Source organism: Diorhabda carinulata, chromosome 7, assembly GCF_026250575.1.
Source record: "Diorhabda carinulata isolate Delta chromosome 7, icDioCari1.1, whole genome shotgun sequence".
NCBI classification, from domain to species: Eukaryota; Metazoa; Arthropoda; class Insecta; order Coleoptera; family Chrysomelidae; genus Diorhabda; species Diorhabda carinulata.
The window spans coordinates 5,656,986-5,675,456 of record NC_079466.1 but is presented as its reverse complement, the minus strand read 5'-3'; the positions used below and the strand labels follow the sequence as shown (position 1 = coordinate 5,675,456).

At 31.1% G+C, this 18,471-nt stretch overlaps 1 protein-coding gene across 4 annotated transcripts in view; it reads right to left on the bottom strand.

The window, feature by feature from the left end:
• LOC130896766 (dynein heavy chain, cytoplasmic) overlaps nucleotides 1-18,471 on the bottom strand; it is a 41,839-nt gene that overhangs the window by 12,276 nt on the left and 11,092 nt on the right. Inside the window, exons 8-28 of one of the 4 annotated variants that reach the window (XM_057805074.1) lie at nucleotides 17,544-17,760; nucleotides 17,302-17,437; nucleotides 16,085-16,458; nucleotides 15,715-15,750; nucleotides 13,228-13,357; nucleotides 12,934-13,139; nucleotides 11,959-12,369; nucleotides 10,288-10,409; nucleotides 9,857-10,219; nucleotides 8,934-9,437; nucleotides 7,290-8,872; nucleotides 5,863-6,135; nucleotides 5,573-5,807; nucleotides 5,027-5,337; nucleotides 4,121-4,209; nucleotides 4,009-4,029; nucleotides 3,688-3,923; nucleotides 3,289-3,466; nucleotides 2,483-3,212; nucleotides 2,217-2,404; nucleotides 1,357-1,852 (exon numbers count right to left, since the gene is read on the bottom strand). In XM_057805074.1, coding sequence (XP_057661057.1) covers nucleotides 1,357-1,852; nucleotides 2,217-2,404; nucleotides 2,483-3,212; nucleotides 3,289-3,466; nucleotides 3,688-3,923; nucleotides 4,009-4,029; nucleotides 4,121-4,209; nucleotides 5,027-5,337; nucleotides 5,573-5,807; nucleotides 5,863-6,135; nucleotides 7,290-8,872; nucleotides 8,934-9,437; nucleotides 9,857-10,219; nucleotides 10,288-10,409; nucleotides 11,959-12,369; nucleotides 12,934-13,139; nucleotides 13,228-13,357; nucleotides 15,715-15,750; nucleotides 16,085-16,458; nucleotides 17,302-17,437; nucleotides 17,544-17,760 — 6,839 coding nt within the window. The remainder of the gene's footprint in view (nucleotides 1-1,356; nucleotides 1,853-2,216; nucleotides 2,405-2,482; nucleotides 3,213-3,288; nucleotides 3,467-3,687; nucleotides 3,924-4,008; nucleotides 4,030-4,120; nucleotides 4,210-5,026; nucleotides 5,338-5,572; nucleotides 5,808-5,862; nucleotides 6,136-7,289; nucleotides 8,873-8,933; nucleotides 9,438-9,856; nucleotides 10,220-10,287; nucleotides 10,410-11,958; nucleotides 12,370-12,933; nucleotides 13,140-13,227; nucleotides 13,358-15,714; nucleotides 15,751-16,084; nucleotides 16,459-17,301; nucleotides 17,438-17,543; nucleotides 17,761-18,471) is intronic. The other 3 variants (XM_057805075.1, XM_057805076.1, XM_057805078.1) reach the window with 3 other exon arrangements.

Below are 18,471 nucleotides of genomic sequence, written 5' to 3'. Positions count from 1 at the left end.
AATATTGGGAGAAACAAATTAATGAAATGGAAATGAGATTTTTGAGAATAGGAAAATAACTAAGTAGAACATAATAAAGAATCGGTAGACACGTTGTAAGAATGGAAATAGATTAACAAGACTATTTCCTTCGAAAAATTTAAGCCAACCAAAAAGCTGTAATATTTTATGTTTACCTAGCAACGATCAAATTTCAGCGATAATACTGCACTAGTGCAAATTATCGATAATTTGCACTAGTGCCAAATTTTCGTCTAGGATTAATAAGCATCATTTGGTTTTAATTTTATATTTTAAGAAAAGGAACAATTATTGTTTATTTTAAATTAAATTTTTCTCAGGAAATAGTCTGCCAAAATGCCCTCTCGTGCATGTCAAATTGTCTCATAATTTCCTCTCGTGCGCATTCGCGCACTCGAGAAAATTAAATTATCGACAATTTGACATGCACTCGGGACATTAATATTGACTATTTCCTTCGAAAAATTTAAGCCAACCAAAAAGCTGTAATATTTTATGTTTACCTAGCAACGATCAAATTTCAGCGATAATACTGCACTAGTGCAAATTATCGATAATTTGCACTAGTGCCAAATTTTCGTCTAGGATGTAAACTCATTTTGAAATATTTTTTCACGAACAAAACTGTTGTCAATAAGTTACCGTAGATACCAATTCAATGCCAATATGATGATCGTCAACTACGGTATAATTTAAAGAATAACAAATTTTAAACACAGAATTAAGTTTATTTTAAATTAAATTTTTCTCAGGAAATAGTCTGCCAAAATGCCCTCTCGTGCATGTCAAATTGTCTCATAATTTCCTCTTGTGCGCATTCGCGCACTCGAGAAAATTAAATTATCGACAATTTGACATGCACTCGGGACATTAATATTGACAATTATAGGGAGCTAGAAACACCATTAATAAACGAAGGACACAAAAAACGATAAAAGAGATTGAATAAAGGAACTGGGTACAAAGGGACAATATTTAAGAGGTATTAAAGAAGATTTGAAAGACAAGACAACGGAAGAAATGAGTACAAAAGGGACTGAAAATATAAAAACTTTCTAATTATTAATAGAATGCGGAATATGAAAGTAGACAGAGAAAATATGTATTACATTGCACATGAAATGTAAAAAACTTGGAACAAAATGTATTTAAGTTGAAAAATTTAAAATTTATACGAGCAAATTTGTTGAATTTCTAGGCTAGCAAAAAATTTGGTCAAATTTGATAAAACAGGATTAAAAATTTATATGATTTTCAAAAACGTACTATTTAACAGATACTATTAGGAACAACTGTTTGATCAAGTTTAAATTTCGTCACTATCCAGATACAAACCTTCCACAGAAAGATTATCCAAAGGTCTAATGGCTTCACATATTCCTCGTACCCATCGTGTCATTTCTCTTGGAGAATACACATAATGAGGCTGCATGTCTTGTGTAAATCTATCTTGAGATGCTAGGTAGAATTCTACCATAGCGTTGGTTAAGGGTTCAGCATAACCTTTCAAACCTGGCGCCAGTCGCAACATTGCTCTAGTGAAAGTACCATAGATTTGTTTTAGAGATGTCTCTCCTGGATAATCAACATATATGACGGGGACGTGCCGCAGGAACCTGTGAGAAAGAGGTTTTCTACCAGGATCTGTAGGCGGATTACACGCACCAACAAATTGAATACGTTCTAAAGATACCCATGTTTGATCTGAGGCGCGGTAAAAACCTTTTTGTTCTACTATTTGACGTAAAAACATTATCACACGTTGGGTTCCATAATTGTCCATATCAGGTAAATTTATTTCGTCACAGAAAAGGACCAACCATTTGCCCAACTGGAAATAGATTTAGAAATATTTCATATATGTTGAGCTCACAGAAATAAAAATTTTTAAAAAATTTTTTTTGAATAGATTATTTATTATTGAAACTTAAGCTGGTAAAGTGGAAGTAAGTTGATTACATATTGAGATTTCTATATTCCACAAAATATAGAACTGTAGACAAATCCGTTTTTTTGTACATCTAGGTTTTGTTTTCATAAATTCTACCTTTTGAAATTTTATACATGATATTTATCATATTCATACTACTTATGCATGAAGTTTCAAATTTTTTAAAATAAAAATTTTCAAACATTTTTTGTATGAGCGATACGTTATATTTTCTGCAAAAAAATTAAGGTTTCTATAAACTTACCTGAATTGGGGACAAAACTACACCATTAGGAGTTTTTCTATATTCACAGTAATGATCAAAAGTTTTCAATAATAGTTCAGGTGTAGTAGCTGAGGAGAAATTCAATCCAACAACTTCCATATCGGGTAGAGCCCTCAAAGCTGAGAATAATGTCATTGTCTTACCAGAACCAGGTGGACCACAAAGCACTGAAAGTTAGATTTTTTTTACTAAATTTAGCAACATTCGAACAATTTCAATAAATTATTTGTGCAAAAAGGACTCACCTAATGGTTTATGTTCAGCTAGCCAAGTATACAATAATGATTCATGCCTTACAGTGTCTAAGGTAGGTACAACAATATCAGGCGATGCTACTTTATGTGTCTCAACTTCGATTTGAGGAACTTTATTAGACCAAAGTGACCATTCTCCTTCGATTGTAACCTCGTAGTCGATAATAGGCATGTTATTATCAGGAGGAAGAGGTACAGTTGTAACCGATCTAATAAAATCGCCAATGTCTGAACGAATTTTAAGTTTTGCATCACCGGAAAAACTCCAAAGAACAGAATATATCAAACATTTTGGTATATATTTATCTAAGGATTCGTTAGACAATGGAAAATCGGGATGCATATGATTATACTGTAAAACATTTCTTACGGCTTGATTTAACATGGAAAAGAGTGAACTAAGTGCTCTAAGACGAGTGAAATCCATAATATGTTCTTGTTCCATAGCATATTCCAAACAACGCACAACAAGACCGTCAGGTGCCAAATAAGGTTGTAATAGATTCACGACATCAACTTGTAATTGTAGAGTGGGAGAAAGTAAATCCTCTTTATCTGATTTTTTTCCAAAACCGGTTTCTTCACTTTCTTCAAGTGGGATATTTCTCAAACGAAGGATGTAGTTTTCGAAAATCATATCTGTAGATAATACATCTTCTGAGAACCACACCATACCACAACGGGATACTGTGGCAAGAGTAGCATACTTCAAATCTTGAACCTATATAATTGAAATTATTATTACATAGTTTATAAAAATGTATTTTTAGGGAAATACAAACTTGAATTATACTTACTTCAAACATCACTCTAACATTAGGGGGTAAAGAAAGACGTTCACCATTTGGCAGAGTTAGCAATTTGTTATCATCCAATACTGAATTCAAATTTTCTACCCATTCAGGATCTACATCACCATCAAAAATGATCCATTGACGCTTGTTGATTTCCCCTCTAACATTATCAATGATTTTTCTAAAAAAAGGAAGTAATAATGAAATTTAAAAGAGACAATGAGCTTTGAAGTTGAAACTCCCTTATTAAGAATTGTTCTATTGTGTATTTGTGTTTTTGAAAACACATCTTACTTGAACAAAATTATTACTTTATAGTACAGTTGAAAACCAAAATCTTTATTTCTATAATTGTTATAAATTCATATGAATTTTAATCGAGAGACATTAATATCAAGGTACCTTAAAATGTGGGTGAATAAACCATCAGTCCATTCTCTGGTGTTTGGATCTAAAACACCATAAAGTGCTTCTTTGCTAATAGCCTTTGGATCAATAACATGTGCAACACCTTCGGTGCCCTCGAATCTTTCCAATGCTTTAAGAAGTACTCTCCATGCTGAACTTTTTCCCGAACCACTTGGACCAACCATCATCAGACCATGATTCAGATTAGATATTTGGTAGAGTTGTAGAACCTAAATAAAAATATGTGATAAATTCTATAAAATAATAGAAACTGATTTAAAAATAAGAAAATAAGTTAATTATATAACAAAGTACCTTAGATAACCATGTGTCTCTCTATGTAGCAGCAAAAATAATGAATATACTTCAATAAAAATTGATCTTTATTATTTAAACAATATTTATAATTAAAAATCACAAATTTTACCTTTTCCATCCAAGCAGATCCACGTTCATCCCCTTCTCCACAAACCAAATACTCTTCAGCACAGACTTTTCTAATTTCATCTTTAAGACCTTTAACAATAAAAATATAACTCACCAATATGCATATTTTTTAAATTTGCTATAAATATAGAAAATTGCATTTATCACTTCAAACAGGTACATGTCAGAATAAATGGGACTAATATGTATGAAGCAAACTAGAATACAGGCAATAATAATAAGGCTAATAAGGATGACATTTTAAATAGAACAAACACTGTGGAGATGTTACAAGTTCGAATCGCGAGTCAAAAACGATCAGATCTCTACTGTATCGCACACGAGTGATTGGAAAAACAATTGATAAATGATTTGGAAAAAGTATGGACTGGAAATACATTAAGAGAAAACAAAATATGAGAATATCAGAAAGCAGACCTACAACTATCCTTCATGTAGATAAAAATTTTTTATATATAGGGATATTAATAGGAGAAAAACGAGTAGAAGAGTAAATCTAAAAGGTAGAATAGTCAAAAGAAACACAAAAGTATAAGAGCACTGATAAAATAAAAGTATATGTCAAAGTGAACTAAAATAAGACTATAGTTTTTGTCTGCCTTCATGGTATCAAGAAATCGTAGTGAAGTTGAATATATTGAAAAAGAAGAGAGATCAAGAAGAAGAATCTTTCTGCTTTCAGATTACTGTAAAGCTACATACTGCAAAGTAGATCTTGCCGAGGTCGGTACTAATTTATTTATCTGTACTCAAGAAACTAATTGTAGCTGAAAATAAAAATAAAAACCATTTTCTAGATATGCTAAAAGAATTTTAATTTGAAATAGAGGTTTCTATCATACCAGTATTTATTTATTTTTATTAATCATAATTTTGTCTCAATTACCTTGCATTTCAGCTCTGGTATATTGAACATTGGGGAAAACATCATTCAATAAACTAAATAACAGTGGTATATCTTCTGCTACCAATTTGGGAACCATGGTTTCGCAAACAGATTGTATTAGAATTTCTTGTTCTGGCAGGTTTTCAGCTATACTGGCTTCATCTATATCAGTCTCTCCTCGTTGAGTCATACCTTCTTTAATCCGCTGGATTCTATCTCTTTTAACATTACCAGCAGATATCAGAACGGATTTCAATGCTCTCAGACCAAAATCGTAATGAGACTGATTGGATAATTGTTCATCACATAACCTAAACATAATTGAATAATTGTTAAAATCAAATATTGGTTTATATTTATTTAAACATTTGGTCGATACAATTGCTGAATAAATTTAATTAGTATTATGAATAAATTTAATATTTTCAATAACTTTAAATTTTAATGTCGAATCCTTCAAGGGAAGAGGGTTTGTTCGTTGAATGTTGTTACTTGTCTGTAAATCATTTTCATAAATTTTGATTTCCAAAATATTTAAAAGCACACCTGAAAAATGGAACAATCTTGCAAGCTAATTTTTCAGCTTGTCTGAAACCTTGAGAGAATAACATAACTTCTGCAATAAGTTGCCTATCTGGTGTGGTCATGGCTAATGATCTGAACAATTTCTTCAAATTGTCAGGAAGATTTGATCTTCCTGCATAACCAGGATTCATGGTAATAAATATAGCCATATCTGGAGACACCTTTACTTGTTTTCCAACAAGTTCAACGCTTATACCTAAAACAAATAAACAATAAATTGTCTATGTACTTTAAAACAGTTAATTACATACTCCCTATTGCAGTTCCTTCTGCTGCTGCTTCTTTCTGAGATTTTAGTGCCTCTTGTATAGTTTGAATTTGTTGGGAAACGGCTGATAACATTCTTTCTTCAAGACGATTAAATTCATCAAAACAACCCCAAGCACCTACTTGGCAAAGACCAACGAATATTCTTCCCATTGCCTGGAAGTCAAAAGTTTCATCACAATTGAATACCAGAACGAAACGACCCAATTGGTTGCCAAGGGCTTTGACCGATTCTGTTTTACCGGTACCAGCAGGACCTAAGATAAAATTAGATTAATAATATAATCATGAATAAGTTGTTACAAATTTGTAATTAGGGCTTAGGGCAAGTATATATATATATATTAGAAATTAGAAATTTTATATTATACACTTATGATTCTGCAAACAAGCAAACTTTAAGTAAGAATGAAAAATGTTATAGTCTGCCCTTTTATAACAGCAAAATTTCTCATCTGAATGTAAGATGGAAAATGAAAGATACTTATTATTAGCTTTTATACAACAAACCCAAAATTACTTAAAAGCGTGTTGAAAAGATGGTTAAACAGCTATAGAATAGATATATAATACGAAACTCACATCCATTATTACTTCTGAGTATGGATGAAATTATGTGAATATTTGAACACAATTACTGTACTAAATAGTCAAAAATAAAATCTGATTATTTCTTTGTTAAAACCAATACAATTGAAAATTGTTCTTATGAAGGATAATGAATTCAAAGAAAAAAAACTGTAATGCCTTATGTGCAAGATGTATTTGTTTATCCACATTCCAACAGTTCTATTTGCTAAATAGTTTTGATGTGTTTTAATGAATGACTGAAGCTATTGAAAACACAATTTATAGGTTTTTAAACTAGAGGAAAAGTGGAGACAGAATACCAAAACAAAATTTAGGAAGAACATCACTATCAACATATTTATTCTCGAAGACGACGTTTTACAACGGGGAAGCAGAACCAAATTAATGGAACCTTCATGTGTGATAAAACTGTATCCAGTGAAAAGCTGAAAAATATTGTTTTCAAAAAATAATAAAGGACAATCAGGAAATGTTGATCAGCTGTTCTAGTATCATTTTCCAAAGTCACACTTGATATGTATTGTTTCTTGGATCGTTTATGAGTAAATATATATTAAGACATGGTGTACCGAGCGCACATCACTAATAATTATTGATTTAATATTACCATCTATGTTTTTATGATAATTTCGTCGTGATCTTGTTATTAGAGATAAAACTCAAAGATATGTGAAACATGTTTATTAACATGAAATTTATTTGAGCAAACAGTAAACACTTTGTGTAGATTTTCATTTTTAATGAGAATGAGAAACTTAAAGGAGCTATAGTAATTTTAACTAATGAAAGATTAAAGTAAATGTTTTTTAAAATAACTTACCAAATGGCGAACCTCCCAATCTAGCTTCTAAAGCTTGCGTCATTGTTAAGTAGCATCTATCAGTCAAAGGTGTCTGCACAAGCCGATCCTGAACTCCCAAATATTCAAAACCATAATAAAATCTTGCATTAGCCATGTGTATAGTTAACTGCTTAAGAACTTCTGTCTGGCGTGGATCAAAATAGAATCTCATTTCACATAACCACTCAAAAGCTTTATTACTGCAAACTCCATTGGCAATCAATCTCCTTGTAACAGTTCTTTTGTGTACGAATTCATTAATCAGATGTTCTAATTTTTTTCTTCTTAGCTGAGGTTGTTCTTGAAGAACAGAATCAGCTAGAACATTTAATGTACCTTCAACTTGTTGAAGAACTTTTTCTAATGGTCCTTTTTGAGGTTCACCATTCAATTTTAAAAGTGCAGCTTCAACATCCTCGCTCCATAAGATCTGAGCTGCTAGTACTACAATTTGTGCTTGGTATTTATCTACCCACTGCATATAAGTCTTTGGATCAATACCGTCTTTGAACTGTTTAATATCTTGCACTGCCTGTGTTAGATTAGAAGCTAAAGTAACTCTCATTTCTTTTTCAACCAAGGTAAGCCATTCATTGATTTTTGGATGATCAACAGTAGAAACAGGATTATTGAAATTCACTTCTTCTCCCTCTCTTGAAGCAATACCAGTAATTATTGTATTATTGTCATTTAATAAGATAGAAGCAACACCAGCAAACATTTTTTTGAAATGTTTTTGAAGTCTCGCTATATTTTTGCTGTTACCTATTATCTCCAATAAGTCTTCATCACCCACAAAATAGAATCGAGGGAAAGAAGTACGTTCTCTTTCCAAGTACTCTCCCAACGCTTTTTGAATTTTCCCTAATAAGTCAGCTAATCTTTCTAATGCTCTTTGAACTCCCGGAATGTTCAATACATCCATAACCATAGGACTTTTGCTGACTTTTTTCATCAGTCCTAGAAATTCTGAACTTATACTATGGAACCTGGATGTTTCTACAGGTAATAGAGTTTTGATATCAGCACTCCCTGAAAATATTCCTTCTAGGTATACCCATCTCCTTTGAACATCAATCCAAACATCAAATAGGGCATTGATTCGATTTAACTTTTCTTCCCAGGTCAGAGCTTCTTCTTCAAAAACTTTGTAGTAAGGGGACAATTTCATTGCTGCTACCGAGTTGATGTGTTCTTTGACTTTATTAAATAGATCATCCCATCCTCTTATGAGTTTACATTTATTCTGATAATTAATCAAGTCAAGTTCATATGTTTGCCAAGATTCACGCACTTGTTTTAAAAACTCTTCTAGGGCCATTTCTCCTTGTGCAACCAAGATGATATCTTTTACTATAGCTTCGTTTTTCTGCAAATTCACATCCCATACTTGTCCCAAATTTAGGTCAGATAGAACCCAATTTACTCTCAACTGTTTCATAAGTTGTTTCCAATGTCTTTCTTTAAGTGCATCAGATTTAAGCTCCACTATCAACATGTTAACTTTAGTATAGGTTTGTAGGGTTTTCTTTACATATTCATATGAAGCGTATTGTCTCAATCTAAAATTAATAAAAGCAACTAATCATGCAAGTTCTTTAAATATAAGAATGAAGTACATACCTGGCTGGTAGTTCCTTCAATTGTGTACTTAGTGCATCAAGTTGCTGTCTCAATTTTCTTGGTTGAATGGATAACCACGGCTTTTCTCTAGTTTCATCAATTTGTTGCCATATTCGTGCTAATTCAGACCACACACCTCTTAAATCTTGTAATTCTTCAAAAACTACCTGCATTCTGTCCTCACTGGTACTTATACCACCAGGATCTTGCAATTCAAGAGCTTCCTTAGCTTTAGCAACATTATCTCTCTCTTCTTTCAATCTGGAAAATTTACTTTCAAAAAGTTGTAGTTGTGATAGAGCATCATCTGGTCTAAGATGGCCTTCAACTGGTTTACTTTTCTCCCAATCATTAAGGAAATCGTTAGTACGACTTTCCACAGCTTTATCTTCAGATACAATTTTCTGTTGAAGACTGGCAACTTGAGTTTGAATACTGGAATCCTTTCGTTTAATGATTTCGTTAAATGCGCCCCATTCGCCTTCCAAATTTTCTACATGTAACCTGAGAAATACACAATTCCAAATTACAATAAATATGGTGTTTGTTTATGTATATCCTACAATAGTTTTGTAAAAACAAATTTCTAGATTGTAGATATAAAGTGAAGAGAAGCTACAATTTCAATCACTTTATCAATTCCTTTGATAAGATACTAATTTGAGTAAGTACTCTACCAAATAAATCAAAAATGATTACTAGTAAAACATTTAGGGATTGATGAGTACGTCTTTTTCGTTGCTAAGCTTGCTTCACTCACTATTTGTAAAATTGGTTATCAGCACTCCTATTGAGTTTACAATATTTTATCAAATGTATATGCAAATAAACTCATTTTAGGATACTTTCTTTTGTAATGTGAGCTTTGTGAATATAAATTGACTTTTAGACATGTTATAATTTTATAGCACCAAATTACTTACCAGTTGGTCGGGAACTGGAATCTTTGACGCTCTAAAATTCTCTGTCCTTCTTTATAGATATCAACCTGCTTTTCCCAGGCTTTCATATTTCGTTTCAACTGTTGAACGTAAGTTATAAAACTGACAGCATCTGAAGTACTTGCTGCTTCTATGCTTTGTAACTCCAGCTCGGATCGTGATTTTGAAACGTTGGCATGGAAAGTTGTCATTTCGTTACTGAGTAGACTTCCAAATTTACCCAATGTGTCTTTGTGCCAAGAGTCATACTTAAGCGAGACTTTGCTTTGCACTTTCGCAAAATCAATGATAATTGGTCCAAATTCACGACGTGTATCTGAGGTGTCGAAAGTAGTACGAGTTTTTCTAGAAAAAAAAAAGTAGTTGATTATACAAGTATTGTTTTATTACCATACATGTTAAGAAAATCTTACTTAATATCATTTAGGCATTCCATCCATTTGCTAATATCTTCTCCCAATTTACCATAAAGATTGTCAGCTTGTAAGTCCCAGAGTGATTGATAAGTTAGCCATTCGTTAACATAATTTTGAACCTACAAAAATATTAGATTTTTTAAAGAGCTCTTAATTTTAAAATAAGCTATGCCCTATGTAGCTTTGACATATTAATGGAGTAATGTTTTGAAATAGACACTAAAAGTGAGCAATTACATTGGTTGTCTGTGTATGGACATATCAGTTTGATGAGGAAAATATGAGAATTTGATTTAAATGTAATATAATGTCTTCATCTACATTGTCTATACTACTTGAAGTAATTTAATGTCGAATAATAGTTAAAAGTGTTTCAAAGTTTATCAAAATAGTGGTCTTCAGACTCAGACACAGATGAAAAACAGAACAACACCCTCACAGTTCTTTAATTAAAGGTGCAAGTCAATATGTAGATTGTAGTTTTTTCGAAGATTCATTTTGGCTATCCAGCCGCTCTGCACCTATACCTAAAAAGATATTTTCTTTGCAACTCCATATCTCCTCTTTCTGCCCCCAAAATATGAAAATTCCTCCTAAAGAAGACTATTTTTTGGAGGTTGTTTGTCCCACTTCCTAAGGTGTTAGCACCACTCCTTTGAAGTACCTAATCCTTTTGCTCAAGTGGGCTAGACTTGTCAGATGACCGACCACCAATTTAATGTTGTTACTGGACATCTTGAAAAGTTTCTTAGACTTCTTAGATGATATAAATTATGAATCTTTTGGATTGTCTCCAGTAAGAGTTTATCTGATGCTTTAACAATTCATTCAACTCATTGTTGATGTGACATGTTACTTTGTTTTTGCTTTTAGGGTTTACACTCCCACTTTATCTTAAACATGCACTCAATAGCCTTCAAGGGCCGCTAGGCTATAGGAAAGAATATAAATTGCTTTCTATCCAAGTTTATATTCAAATATTTATGGTTAGCATCTATATCTGACAAATAGTGAATGATTTTTTTAATGGTATGGCCCAAAAATGGCGAATCCAGCCCTTTGTGCTAACGGAAGATGTTTATTGGCACAAGTTTTGCAATCATGGATTACCACTTCAAACGAGATGTCTGTGTCTATCAGTTATGCATTTGGTTCATTCCTTTATTACCACTTTCCAGCTTTGTTGATTTTAGAATTTTTAAGTGACCTATCAGATTCCATATAGCAAGCTAACCTAACCAGAAATATTAGTAGATCTGATGGTAATGAGAGCTAATTTTATTTAAAATGTAAGGGTGATTTCAAACAATGGTAACAATTAAATGTCTGGTGAAAATAAATTGGCCCACACATCTGCTGTTCATAATTATCGTATTTAATACAATTATTAGATTATCGCAAAACTATATGGTATCAAAGCTTAATCACATCAATTGAATTTGATGTGTTGATTGAATGGAATAATTAAATAAATTTTAATTAGAAAATTATGTATATATGTAGTTAAACTAAAAAATTTTGAATTGTTTCTTTAATTACAATAAAAATAGTTTTATTTATTATTTATATGTCAATTAGAGTTTCTGGAAAAAATAGTGAGGTATGAGATATTTAGTGCAGTGTAATTGATTTTCTACTCAAATTAATAAACATCAACTTCATACTTACTTCTTTAATTTTGGAAGCTATTGCACTATATGCATTATTTAGTGGATGCGCTCCACCTGGCAACTTAGTCAAAATGTTCCTATATGTTTCAGTAACTGGTTTATCAACACCAACTTGATATCTACTACTTTGCAATCTTTGCTGAGACGTAACGATAGCTTGCCATGCAAATAATTGTTGCATTATTAAAAATCGGGCTTCCTCGATACTTGGATACAAATACATGGTTTGATTTGTGATTCGTACTTCATGAACCATAGTTTGGATTTGAGGGTCCCCACCTGGTTTATGCGTAGGTTGAGCTGGAGCATCTGTGTCCATACTATGATCAATTTCTTTCTTTTGTCCACTTAAAGCGTCTGTCCAGGCTTCAATGCCGGCTTGAAGTCGTCTTGATAAATTTTTTTCAACCTAGAATCAAAGAGTATATAAGTAAGAACCAACCACTGACAATGCAGAAATGAAACTTGAAAATATTTACATTTTAAAACTGGTTTGTCGCAAATGTTGGTTTTTTATATTTGTCACAGATAAACTACCAGCTACCAACTACTAGAAACAATAGTTAATATCAATAAATAATAAAAAAAAAAGAATTCCATTTAAATTTAAAGAAAAAAAAGAACTAATAAGAAAATTAAATTAATATTTTTCAATTAAATTTCTCAGTAGTTAAACACTAATTTCTGCACACGACTATCGAATTCTTAAACAGAATTTGTATATATATATATATATATATATATATATATATATATATAACAACTCGGCTAGGTCATACCACTTTTTTACAAAACTATACACTTAAAACTTATATTTTTTGTATCAAATATTAATAATTAATATTAACTGATTATCATTTTTGAAAAGGCAAATCGAAGATCTTTTATGGCAAATATATTTTGTTTGGAATAGAATCAAAAAAGTTCTTGAAATTATTTACTAGTTTTCTTACTATGGTACATTATAAATTACCTCTTCATCAAGTCTAGAGACCCATATATGTAAGTTCGAATACTGTTTTAAAGACAAATCATCAACAGCATGCTGAATCTTGGATAAAATATCTGCAAATGTGTTAGCAGAATATGGACAAGTTTCTAATGACCGTACATCAACTTCCAGTTGTTCACCAACAAAAACTAATTCCTCTACCCTCTCTTGAAAACTGACGACCAAATCTGAAACGTATATTTTTTGTAATTAAGAAATTAATAATTTATAAGGGAAATTGTATTACAAGAAATGTTGAACGTATCAATTGATTACCTGAGAATCGTTGAACATAGGGATCTAGTTTGTAACTTTCCCAAACCAATTGGATTCCTTCTGCAATTACTTGTTGTACTTCTTTACGCATTCCAGCAACAAGAGGAATTATACTAGCCTTATCTTCAATCTAAAAATTTACAAATCTCTATATTTTTCAATTTTTAAATATAAATCAATACATTGATAGAACAAAGCAATATACTGCAAGGGTACATACATGTACATGTATAAGAAGTGGGATATATACAATTAAGACAGATGCTATATGTTGGCTACATTTTTTATTCAACATTATTATTAATGTTTACTTTATAAACACACTCTTTGGTAAAATTAACATAAAATGTTGATATTTTACGATAATTTCAATAAGCCTAAGAAGTAGCTCTTGTAAATTGTGAGAACGATTTAATTGGATTGGATTTTGATATTTTTGGGTTAATTTTGGACGATTCGTCACGACCTTCAACACGCTAAAGAGGAACGAAAATATGAAAGTCTTAAAAGAACAAGATATTTAAATAAGTTAGTATTTTAACACAAAAAATAGAAAATAAGAATTCAAAAGAAACAAGTGTAAAAAAGGAGAATTATTATCAGCTCGATACATACAACTAATCATGTATGCAAATGGCATAGTATCAATGACAAAAAAAGGAAATCATGGAAAAATATTGATAGCAATTGTTTTGAAGAAAATTGAAAATGAGAAATCAGACTACAAGAAAAAATTCTAGTAGACAAATTTAAATACTTGGGCGTATTGACAACTAATAAAGGAAGAAAACAAAGGGAGATTGAAGAAAAAATAATGGTAGCAAACCGAATTTAGCAAAAAACCTATGAAAAACAACATAGAATATGTATATGTATGAAACAATAATAAAGGCGATAACTAAGAAGCCATGTTATACTTATTTTTAAGAGCAACAGTTCGTAAGATGCGTTTCAATTAAATTTCCACCCTTTAACGGGTACGATCACAAGCTAAAATCTCAAATGGAATGGAAGCTTGAATGATACCTCGTTTAACTACCATTTCAAAAATAGCAAATTCTTGATCTCTCTTCTCAGTATTTTTTGTAATAATCAAGTAAAACCATACAAAATTCTAAGTATCAATAAACAAAATATAAAAATTAGAAAAGAAACAACTTTTTAAATTTTTGAAATGTTTCTGAACAATGATAAAGATTGCTCTGGAACTACTCTCTAACATTTCCAAAAACTCTTTTCTGAAGCTTTGTACACGCAGCTATTATTCTTTTATTTATAGCTTTCAACAATCGAGGTTGTGATTTATAAAGTTTGTTTTGTTTAAAACAATCAATTTTAAAATCTTCCATATAAAGAAATCTAAAGTCGCTATCTTGAAGGTCTTTCTATTGTTCCTCTTTAACCAATCAATCTGCCAGGAAATCTATCAATTTTCAGTTATCTTACTGGAAGAAAGTAATGTGCTGGAGCTCCATCTGATTGGAAGTGAACATTTTCTTGCAAAATGATATTATCAGCTTCTACAATTTAAGTTTCAAAACTAATCTTTATAATGAATAAAGTTCACTTTGTATGGACCCTGCTTGTTGACTGTTGACACGACCAGTAAAGTTATTTTGAATTTATATATATGCCGCTTTGTCTAATATAAGACAAATATTTCTTTTTTATTGTTCGCAAAGGCCCAGTTTCACTGAACTCGGCGACTAATTTGAATATATATCATTTATTAAACAGTTAATAATAGAATAATTTCAGTTCTTTATTGAAGTGCAAACATCATGCAAAAAATTAATAGACACAACCTTCAACTCTCAAAACTAATTTTACAATAATCTAATTTTGGTAATAAGAATGGTAAAAATATCCTCTTTAATAAAAATTTTATATTGAATATTATGCTTCTTTATGTTGTTGTGTATTATAAGTAGAACTTGTTTATTTTTTACACGTTTTCTGTTGAAAAAGCCAAGTAAGTGGTATTTTTAAAAGGTAGTTCTTGTGGTTGAATAAATGATTGTTCTTATGCTGCATGTGATGCATGTTCTCTGCATTTATAAGAACAAGTTCAAAAAAACTGCTTAAATTGCAAATAAAAGGAGATGTAATGTTTGTTGTTTGTCCTGTGGAGATGTAATTACTATTGAATTTTAACTTTAGATGAAGAGATAAGCTGTATAAATCAAGTTTAGCATATTTTTGAGATACACTTCAATCATAATAAATACCAAGCACATTGATTTATTTAAATATAAAACTACAAAGATTTTAAAATAAAAGTAGGAAAACATGCTATTTCATAAGCTCAATAAAGTAGAAAAGGAATTGTATTCCACAAAAAGAACGATTTCAAGATTTTTGTTTCTAAATAATTGAGAGAGGAATATTTTTATGGTTAGGAACATATTTTTAGATGTGACAAAAATGTCGTCCATTAAACATGCAAGGTATACTGGTTACATGCCAGATTATCTACAGCACATCTACCTTAACACCACACGCTGGATTAGTCCTATTGGTTAGCTATTAATAAATTTTAAAATTTACAAATGACTCATGTTTATAAACAGTATACAATATTTTATCATCAATACTTAAAATATGTGCAAAATTCAATAAATTGTAAAAGACTCACTTCTTTATCAATTAGTATAATCAATCAGTTTTGCTACATACGAGAATTGGATAATTTACTTAAAAATGTAATACACACACAAATCAACATCAAATCTGATATTTAACAAATCTAAATTTGGAATATATAATTTGTAAATCATCTCTATTACTAGTAAAAATTTGAATGATAAAATAGAAACATTGAACTGTATATCATGTTAGTTATTTCATATTTATTTACCTTCTCTAAAGTCATTTCATACGTCCTTACACTCTCAATGAGTGATATAGCGAATGGGTATAGTTGGTTTGCCTGATGAGCTTTATTAACAATAGCTAATGGTACTCTGAATCCTAAACATTTTAAATTTCGTACTTCTTTAGCCAAAGTTATAATTTCTGGTAGAAAATTTACTTTTAATTTCAACACATTCCCTCTACCACTTCTCGAACGTACAGCTTCAATAGTGAAGATTCTTCCAGAAACTCCTAGATTTCGCTGTTGCACATTACGAGCCCAATCGTCAAATATTTCTTGTGTGTTTAATTTAAGACGGAAGCTATCGCCATCTGCTTTTAATTTTTGACCCTCTATGTGGTTTTCCCAACCTTTTCCTGAAATAAATTGAATACAAAAATATTAACATAAATATTTAAGCAAAAACAAAATGAAATTATACTTTTTAGGATGACTTATAAAATGTATTGTACCATACAGGGAGGTTTTAATTTATTCATTGTCACCAAATTAAGCTTGCAACCAAACACCTAGTCACATAGTAGTCTCATCACTACCAAACAGAATATTTACAGGTGTTAGACCTAAAGACTCGTGAGCCGCTGATCGACTCCAGTTCTTCATGGAACTCCATGGAATGGGGCGAAAAAATTTCTACCATTATTCCTTCTGGAACCGTTTTCTGGACATGTCACCTCCACTTTCTAATTGTGTGTAACATTTTAAGAGCGCCGTCTGATAAATCTTGCATGATGATGACATTCTACACCTTGAATGTAGCTGCTATCAATGCAGTAGCCATTTCCCTATATACAACAATTCACTCAATTTCTTGATTGCCATTCTTGCTTTTTCTTAAAAATCACATCAAAGTACATTTTTATATTTTATAAGTAAAACCATCCTGTATCATTGTTATTGGTAACTTTTTAATATATGTACCTTAGAACCAGTGGTAGCCCAAGGATTTGATTTAAAATGTTAACCATAATCATACAAAGCTCTAGGGTAGGTGTAGTTCTAATTTCTTGATATAATTATTATTTTTCATGAACTCGATGTGTTCCGCTTTTCCCTCCAAATTTGTATGAGTAAATCGATCATACAGTATAGATGTGTATATATAATGGATTTCTAACTTAACACATACTACTATTACAGACAATCAATTTGACCGTGAATTTAATTATGTGAAGTTGAATTAAATTTTATTAACTCACCTAAGACGTCCTCCACGCGTTTTAAATATGTTGTTAGTTGATGATCTATTTGTTTAGCCCAAATGATAGAACCAGCAACAGGAGGTAAATCTCTCACTTTACTTATTTTTGCGCTGTTGCTTTGTGGATATTGAACCTATAACAAAATTATATATGTAGTAGCAACAAAAGTACGTTATTTTCACAGAAATTTAAAGCAATAGAGGTAGTTTCAATCACCTAAAGTTAACATTAAATAATACCTTGAACTTCTCATGAAGAGCTTCAATGTCATCCTTCACTCTTTGTATAAGATGAGTTTGATACTCTCGAATAGCTCCTCTAATATGTGGTCTAACAAAGAGAGCATTAAAACGAGAGAAAATCCTGAACATCTCGTTGGCATTTTTAGCAGTACCCAATTGGTCACGCAAATGTGCTGTGATTCTAGTTTCAACTCTGTCGATACGTTCTTCGTATCTAGAAATATATATATTCACAAAATTAGATACAAATTCTCCAAAAAAGAATAGCAAAACTAATCACATGATAGTGAATAAAATGATCAAATATATAAGGCAAAAAGGTACGATGTGCCTGAAGCCCGTTTAATTGAAAAGGTGATAATGCAAGCTTTAGAAAGCACTTTTGATTTTCGACTTGTTTTCGCCAAAAATTTGTTAAATACAATCATCAATTTAAAATTTTGTACAGAAAGATTTTACTCTCATTACAAAAAGAAAGTTAACTTTGCAATCGAGGGAATATTGCCTTCAAGAATGATATCAACACAATAATCCATCAAATTAAATTGTAGCTAACCAATGAAGTTGTCAAGAACAAATCAATTGATAGGAAGAAACTGTCAAATATCTAAAATATGAATGCTCTATAATGTATAACAATTAACAATAGGAGTTTGGTTACACTTGTCAACAATTTTTACGAGGATATATTGAAAAATTATTAGCCTACTATAGAACCAAACAAAATTTCAATGTCAAAATATGTCAGAATAGTAATCTCCAGTTATTGTTCTATCCTTATCCAAAAAATCAATCACGTTACTCGATGGCAATCTCAAAAAATTAAAACAAGCACTTTCCAGCAGATTTTTGGACACGAAACTTCTTAGGTCTTGGAGAACCAGAGTGTCGCCATTCCATCGATTGTTGCTTTGTTTCTGGTTTA